This window comes from Physeter macrocephalus, chromosome 6 (genome assembly GCF_002837175.3).
Source record: "Physeter macrocephalus isolate SW-GA chromosome 6, ASM283717v5, whole genome shotgun sequence".
NCBI classification, from domain to species: domain Eukaryota; kingdom Metazoa; phylum Chordata; class Mammalia; order Artiodactyla; family Physeteridae; genus Physeter; species Physeter macrocephalus.
In genome coordinates this window covers 72,217,955-72,225,433 of record NC_041219.1, presented here as the reverse complement: position 1 = coordinate 72,225,433, position 7,479 = coordinate 72,217,955, and the positions used below count along the sequence as shown (strand labels likewise).

Below are 7,479 nucleotides of genomic sequence, written 5' to 3'. Positions count from 1 at the left end.
TCTTTATGACAGAAAGGATCATTGCCTGCTGCTAATTCTCTTAAACCACATCCCAGGAATTGAGAAAACGTGACTTTCCCTTCCTCTAGAGAAGAATTAGTAAGATACAGGAGAGAAATTCTGCAGGTACATAGTTGGCATATAATTTTCATAATGAATACAATAACAGACGGTTTTTGTTTGGTTTTTTGTCCACGAGGCACGTGGGATCTTAGTTCCCTGACCAGGAATCGAAGCTGCGCCCCCTGCAGTGGAAGCATGAAGCCTTAACCACTGGACCGCCAGGGAAGTCCCAATAAGAGATTTTTAAAAAAAATAAATTTATTACTTTAATTTATTTATTTATTTGGGCTGCGTTGGGTCTTCGTTGCTGCACGCGGGCTTTCTCTAGTTGCGGCGAGCGGGCTTCTCACTGCGGTGGCTTCTCTTGTTGCGGAGCACGGGCTCTAGGCTCACGGGCTTCAGTAGTTGTGACCCACGGACTCAGTAGTTGTGGCGTGCGGGCTCTACAGTGCAGGCTCAGTAGTTGTGGTGCGCGGGCTTAATTGCTCTGAGGCATGTGGGATCTTCCGGACCAGGGATCGAACCCGTGTCCCCTGCATTGGCAGGCGGGTTCTTAATCACTGTGCCACCAGGGAAGTACCCCAGTAACAGACTTTTTAATGACAGTGATGACAAAATGGAGCTGGGCTGTCTGGGGCTTTGAAATAAATCTCAAAGTTAGTGTCTCTGGGAACTGTTAGAAATTCTGTCTCTTCTTTGAGTTCAGAAAAACACACACACAAAAAAACAAAACAAACAAAAAGCCCACTGCCCATGGATAAAGATATGGAATACATCAAATTTGAAGAATGCAACTTCCTTTAATGTCTTTTAACCGTGACTTTCTTGAAGTGTAGAGCCACTGACAGCATAACAATCTTGGCTGATGATGACCCTCTTCATTTGGGAAACAGCATTTTTGGTGTCCAGGAGGGAAGTTTGGGGAATGTTTGCATGTTGCAATGAGTAGACACTCATTGTCCCACTCTGTGGGACACTCCTCTCAACATCAGAGGGAAATGGGAGAACAGACAGAGCCATAGAGAGATTGTTCTCATATTCTTCTGTAGATGTTAATTCCCACAAGTCCTCTTTCGCTTTACTTCTAGCTTCCCTTCAAGCTCTTTGCCTTTATACCACCTTCTCTCTTCCTTTGTTGCTTACGTAGGAAAGTCATTAGATCTAGAAGTCATTGCCAGGCATGGTTCAGAATTTACTCATTAATTCATTCAGGTCTATCACCCCATCATTTTCTATCCCTTTACCGTGGTTTATTTATCCCCATAAAATTTTCTACTTGCCACCTGATTTTTAAAAAATAACACCTTGAGAGGCCCGCGTACCGCAAAAAAAAAAAAAAAAAAAAAAAAAAAAACCAGCTTTATTGAGATGTAATTCACTTCATACAATTGACCTATTTAAAGAGTATAATTCTATTTTATTGTATTCACAGAGTTGTGCAACCATCACCACAACTGAATTTTAGAACATTTTAATCATCCCCCCCAAAAAACCCTGTACACATTAGCAGCGACTCTCTACTCCCCCCTCTCCCTAGATTGGCAACAACCATCTATTTTCTGTGCCTATGGATCTTCCTATTCTGGGTATTTCAGATAAATGGAATTATGATTTGTGATCACTTGTGACTGGCTTTGTTCACTTTGTGTAATGTTTGAAAGGTTAATTCATTTTATAGCATGTATCAGTAGTTCATTTCTTTTTATTACCAAATAATATTCTTTTGTGTGAATATACCACATTTTATTTATCCATTCATCAGTTGATGGACATTTTGCTACCTGATTCATGTTCATTTTCTGTTTCCCACTCTAAAATATAAGCTCCATGTGTGTCACTTTTTTTTTTTTCTTTTTACCACTCTACCCCTAGAATCTTGCCCAGTGCCTGACACTTTATAAGACTTCAGGGAATTCCCTGGCGGTCCAGTGGTTAAGGCTCCGCCCTTTCATCACCCAGGGTTCGGGTTCAATCCCTGGTCCGGGAACTAAGATCCCACAAACCCTGCAGAGCCACCAAAAAAAAAAAAAAAAAAAGCTCAATAAATTTAGCAAATGAAAGACTCTATCATTCATTCACCTAACCAAATTTAGTTAAGTATCCACACACACATTTGTGTTGAACACTCCCTCTCCAAGGCAGTCTACTGGCTGTAGGAGATGAATACCACAGAGGATCTACCCTCAAGAATCTCGTAATCTAATGATGTAACATCCGTGCAAATAATTAAAATAAAGGATACGGACAAAGCGCAGTGCATAGACAAGAGCTCAGTTCTGCTTGAGGGACTCAGCTATGACTTCATAGCAAAGACTCTAGCTGAGGTTTACAAAAACCGGAAGTTGCCAGATAGAGAGTGAGTCAGAGAGTGGTCAACCAGAAGGGCATTTAAGCAAAATCGTGGAGCCTGACCAGACAGCTGGAACAGTAGAAATGCTGGAACTTTTGTGTAGAAGTGGGGAGAGGAGGACCCAGAGAGCATGAACTGGGCTAGCAGGCAATATTCAAATCAGAAAAAAATTGTACATGTTCAGTCAAAGGATTAGAATAATTCCCCCAAGTGTATAAGAAGTTGACAAAAAATGTTGACTGAGCAGGGGACTGTGGGAAGGGGTGTGAGGAAGGGGTGTGAGAAACAGATTGGCAAACTCTTAAAAACCAAGCACGTGTTCTTTACTATTCAAAATATACATTTTAAATTTTTCTGTTTTAGATGACCGGGATCCATTGAATAATTTTGATCAGGGGCATGAAGGAAAGTTACTTTGGGGAGAGTGGAAAGTGAGGTGGGCAGGCAGCCAGCTAAGGAGGGAACGGCAATCATGATCTGTGATCTGTTTTTCTCCTTTTCTTTGACACCCCCACATCAATGATATACGCGCACCCAGGCACTAATTCAGGGGTTACGCGTTTGAAAAGCTGGCCTCCTCCACCCCCCAGGAGTGAGCGGTGGGTAAGGGTCTGGACTGGGCGCCGGGTCGGAATTTTCGTGCGGAAGAGGCTCTCCCCTCTGAGGCCCGTCTGGGGGAAACACAGCCGCAAGACTCTTCCTGCTGATGCAATCTGCAGGAGAGCCAGCGATCGCCGCTGCCAGGGCCAGTCTGCGAGGCGCCCGCCACGTGTGCCCGCCGCCCCTCCAGCCGCTTCCCCAGACTCGCGCCGCCCGGAACGCCTGGGACGCAGCGCCTTTGCCTCCGCTCACCTCGAGCTGCTCTCACGGCCGACCGAACAATGAAGGTAACTGCTTATGATTCTGACTGTATTTTTACAAAAATGTGTGTGTGGATTGAGCCTGCGATTCCTCAAACGCACACTTGGCAGAAAGGGGACGGAGGAAGGACCACACGGTTTCTTGGCACGCACACGTTTGCAATTTTTCCCTTATCAGTCATCGTCGGACAGGACCTTACATTCTTCTTCTCTTCAGACTTCTGCTTAACCCCCGGTCACAGGACGTACCGCCCGCCTCAAGCTCCTTCACTACCGCATTCGTGAACCGAGATAAAAAGGCTGCTCGCAGCTCCTTCCCCTGCCTGTTTTGAAGCGCGGAAAGGAAGAGGAAGCTCTTCTCAGTTTTCTAAGATGCCCAGGAGGGGGGGGATTTCGGAGGAGCGGTCTGCGGGATGTCACTGGCTGTAAACGGGTTTTCTGCTCGGTGTTAAGTTATAAAGGAGGGAGGTGCAGAACTAGGTAATGGGGGCTGTCTCATCGCTATTAAAACAGGCTTGTCTTACTTTGTTTCTTGTGAATAGTCAAGCTCCTAAGAGTTACAAATCAAAGAAGCCTAAGGGCATTCTTCTATTCAAGAACACCCTAGGCTGCTCATTGTTAGAGCTTGGAGTTGAGGCCACTGGCCGATGAACTCACAAGTGTAGGTAGTGTGCTACATGAGGGGCAAGTTTTTCGCTAACATCACAAGGGTCTCTGGCCCAACGAGTGGAGTTTGATAGTAATACTTGCTACAAATGTATGAAAAAAAAAAAAAGAAAAAAAAAAGAACACCCTAGGGTCTTTTATTCTTATGCTAATCAAGGATAATTAGCCCAGCTGCCTATTGCTTGGGAAGGTTTATGTGTAGAAATGAACAGATTTAAGGGTTCTGTTTTCCTGGTCCTACACGCAGGAAAACTGCAATGATATGAAAAACTGAAGTGCAGCTTTTTTAAAGGAAAGTGAAGGATGGGCAAGTAGTCCTGCCTTCTAACATCTTGGAAGTAGGAGATTCCTATATGCAGTCTGAACTTTGAGGAGAAAAAAAAGCTGAGTTTCAGAGTTTCCAAGGAGGGAGATAGGTACGGTTTTCAACTGGGCTTATCCACAACCCATTCCAGTCTACAGTTTCACTTACGAGAAATAATATGTCAATGGTGCCTTGTCACCAAACAAAAATTTCCACTATGATTAAGCAGGAAATGAGTGGAAACGTAGTTCTGTATTAAGAAGAGATATGCAAGTGCCCCGCGGTGAAAAATTCAGCAGCCTTCCTCTTCTAGAGTTAAGAGATTCTAGTTCTGGCTTTTGCTCATGCCTGTCTACTTTCAGCTGAAAAATACTCTTTGATTGAGTATTGAATTAGTGAGTAAAAGGAGAAAATTATGAGAATAAACAGTCTTGCTTTTCCAACTTTCCCCTGTACCATGTGGAACTGTGGTTGATTATCTGTATGTAGTTGATTATCTGTAAGTTCATGGGTGCCTTAACATGAGTCCAAAACCCCCTTCCCTTTTACGAGGTACTTTTTATAACACAGGAACTGAAGATATCTTCAAGTAGTCTCATTTCTGTTTTCTGATATTTTACTAAGATTAAGAAAGAAATGCTTATGTATTTTAGGCAAGATCTAAGGAGTATTTAAGGTTCCTTTAGGTGTGTTTTTATTATTTTAAAAAACCTTTCTACTAATCTTTTACCTAAGTAATGCTCATACTTGGGTCATCATTTAAAAAAAAAAAGTTATTTGCACAAGACACCATGATAGGCTCTGTCCTCAGCAAATTTTCCAGACATGGTCTTGCCTGGGAGCTATTATTTTAAGATGGACACATACAGAATGGGCAACGAGTGAGAAAAATAGCATATACATTGAATAGGATGTGTATAAAAGTGGTAATTACATACTATAACTTACTGAATTAAGGTGGAGATTTACAAGAGACATATCTGAAAGGACAGAGATAAGAAGTCCTTGGCAGGGATGCATGGTTAAATGAAGGGAGAGGGTTGTTTGCGTGTGTGCGCAGGGGGCCCAACAGGACGCCTGGCAGGGAGAGGGGATTCACATTCCAGACCCAGGATGTGGCCCCTCAGGCCAGGCTCAGAGATGCGTAGCTAGTTAAGCAGGCCTAACAAAAGGGCGTTGGTAGAACCTGCAATGGTGAGAAAGAAAAAAAAGAAAAAGGCAGAACAAAAAATGAGAGTTTAATTTTGGCCAATATTTCATTTAGTGAGTTTCCATAATAAATAACTTCATTTAATTTTAGAACTACAGAGAGAAAGGAAGATGAGTTAAGAAAATTTTCCATTTGTATGCAAGACTTTCTCTTGCCTGTCAGCTCATTGAACCTGAGAAGGTCTAATCATTTGAAATGGGCTTAAAACCTTGTGAAAGAAAGTTGAGAACAGTCCCCTGATTATTACAGAGGTTTATGCTAAGAATTAAAATCAAGTTATGGTTTCCTTCAGTAGTTGTATATCTCCCAACTATTTTCATAATTTTAGATGTTATCCCTTACATCAGTTCAGGACTTTTAGTTCTGTAGGGGAGGAAAAATAATTTTCCCTCTACCCTTCTAGATTCTTGGCTAAGATATCCCTGTAATAAAACACAGATTAACGGGAAAAAACACCCAGAAGTTTAATAACATGTATACCTCCTGTATACATGGAAGATACCCAGGAAAACTGAGTCACTCCCTGCAATGGCCCAAGCTATCGCCTTAAATATCATCTTCAGCTAAAGACAAAAGAAAGATACTGGAGCAGTGGAGCAAACCAGTTATGGGAGGTTATCAGAAATGCACAGAAAATTGCAGATTTAAGTCGGTACCTTCTCCACTGGTATGAGTTTCTAGAGATTTAGTTATCCTTCCTTTCTTGGTACAAAGAGGGAGACACCTTTACAAATGGGGATTTCCCTTGTAAATGCAACTTCTGCTCTGTTTTCAAATATTCTTTTGTGTCTGCAGCCTTTCAGGGATAATCAGTTCAAAATAATCCTTCTACCAAAGAGGCATATTTTAGGGGTTATCTATTCTGCTCCCCTTCAGTTCATTATTTCTTTTTTTTTTTTTCATTATTTCTAATATTAAGAGATAGACCAGGGAAGGGTTGACCTAAAACAAATACACTGTGGCAAATATTTCTCCAGCAAAGATGGGTTTGTTTGGGATCAGCAGAGAATTGCAGTTCGGGGTCCGCGACCAAGGCCAGCCACAAGCAAGTCTCTGCACAGCAAGGAAAGAAGTCTTTATAGAGGGGAGAAGGACATTGGAACGGCTCTAGTAAACAGAGTCCGTGGCTTTTCACTGACCGAGTTGCTGCTGGAGTCTTTCTTCGTCTTGTTGGGCTCTGCTATCATTGCGGGCCTGGAGAATTCCCTCTTCTGGGCTCCTGACTCTATTAAATTGAAGTTTCTGTAATTTTTTAAAGAAGTGCACAGCTGGATAGTATAACCTGAGAGGTCTAGGCTTATGAGTAAACTTTTTCTGTGCATAAATGAAGAATTGTTTCTAAACTGTGGGTACTGTGAGTGTTTGGGTTAGTTATATCTTTGGGGGTTTCAGCTTGTTTGCTTCTCTGAATGGCCTCTCCTCAATGGGTGTAGAAAGATGAAAATGATGAGTTTTCTCTGTCTTATTTTAGGCTTGGCAACTGTAATTCCTCTAACTAACAGATGCCACACTACGGAAACCCAGTGGAATGTTCAGTCTTATTATGCCTGAGGGGATTTAGTTACCATATTAGAGTGAGAATCCGATACCTCCCATGATAGACATCTTTATCCCAGGCATCCTCCACTTCCTATATGGTACCTCATTCTTTCTGAGCACAGGAGGATACCATGGCTGGTCTGCTCACTTTACAGTTGTAAATGTGGGCAGCCTTTGTGTTGTAAATTTATCCCCTTAACAGCTGTCCAAATGCTCTAAACATTTAAAGTCACATATGGTAAACATTCCTACTGATGGGCTTTACTGAGTCTCTGTAGCCCATTTGGTAATACATGTCAGTGGCCATTCAACTAAGGCTACTGAAATTGGAATCCATGTACATCAAACTTGGGTGCAACTCAAATGTTTAAAATGTTTCAAGATGAAGCATTTGGGATGCTCTGATTCCTAAACATAACTTTGTAAATATTTGCACACATTTTTATCATAAGATCTAGTCTATGATTCACAATGTCAATTGTAAATA

At 42.1% G+C, this 7,479-nt stretch overlaps 1 protein-coding gene and 1 non-coding gene across 3 annotated transcripts in view; both read left to right on the top strand.

Moving 5' to 3' along the window:
* The first annotated feature begins 3,115 nt into the window (after window positions 1–3,115).
* Window positions 3,116–7,479, top strand: part of BCAT1 (branched chain amino acid transaminase 1) — a 105,141-nt gene continuing 100,777 nt past the window's right edge. Inside the window, exon 1 of one of the 2 annotated variants that reach the window (XM_055085509.1) lies at window positions 3,116–3,300. In XM_055085509.1, coding sequence (XP_054941484.1) covers window positions 3,295–3,300 — 6 coding nt within the window. In that variant the 5' untranslated portion in view covers window positions 3,116–3,294. The remainder of the gene's footprint in view (window positions 3,301–7,479) is intronic. The other variant, XM_007101353.3, reaches the window with a different exon arrangement.
* Window positions 3,881–4,030, top strand: LOC112066380 (small nucleolar RNA SNORA62/SNORA6 family). Its single transcript, XR_002892599.1, has one exon. It is a non-coding gene; the product is annotated as a small nucleolar RNA SNORA62/SNORA6 family (small nucleolar RNA).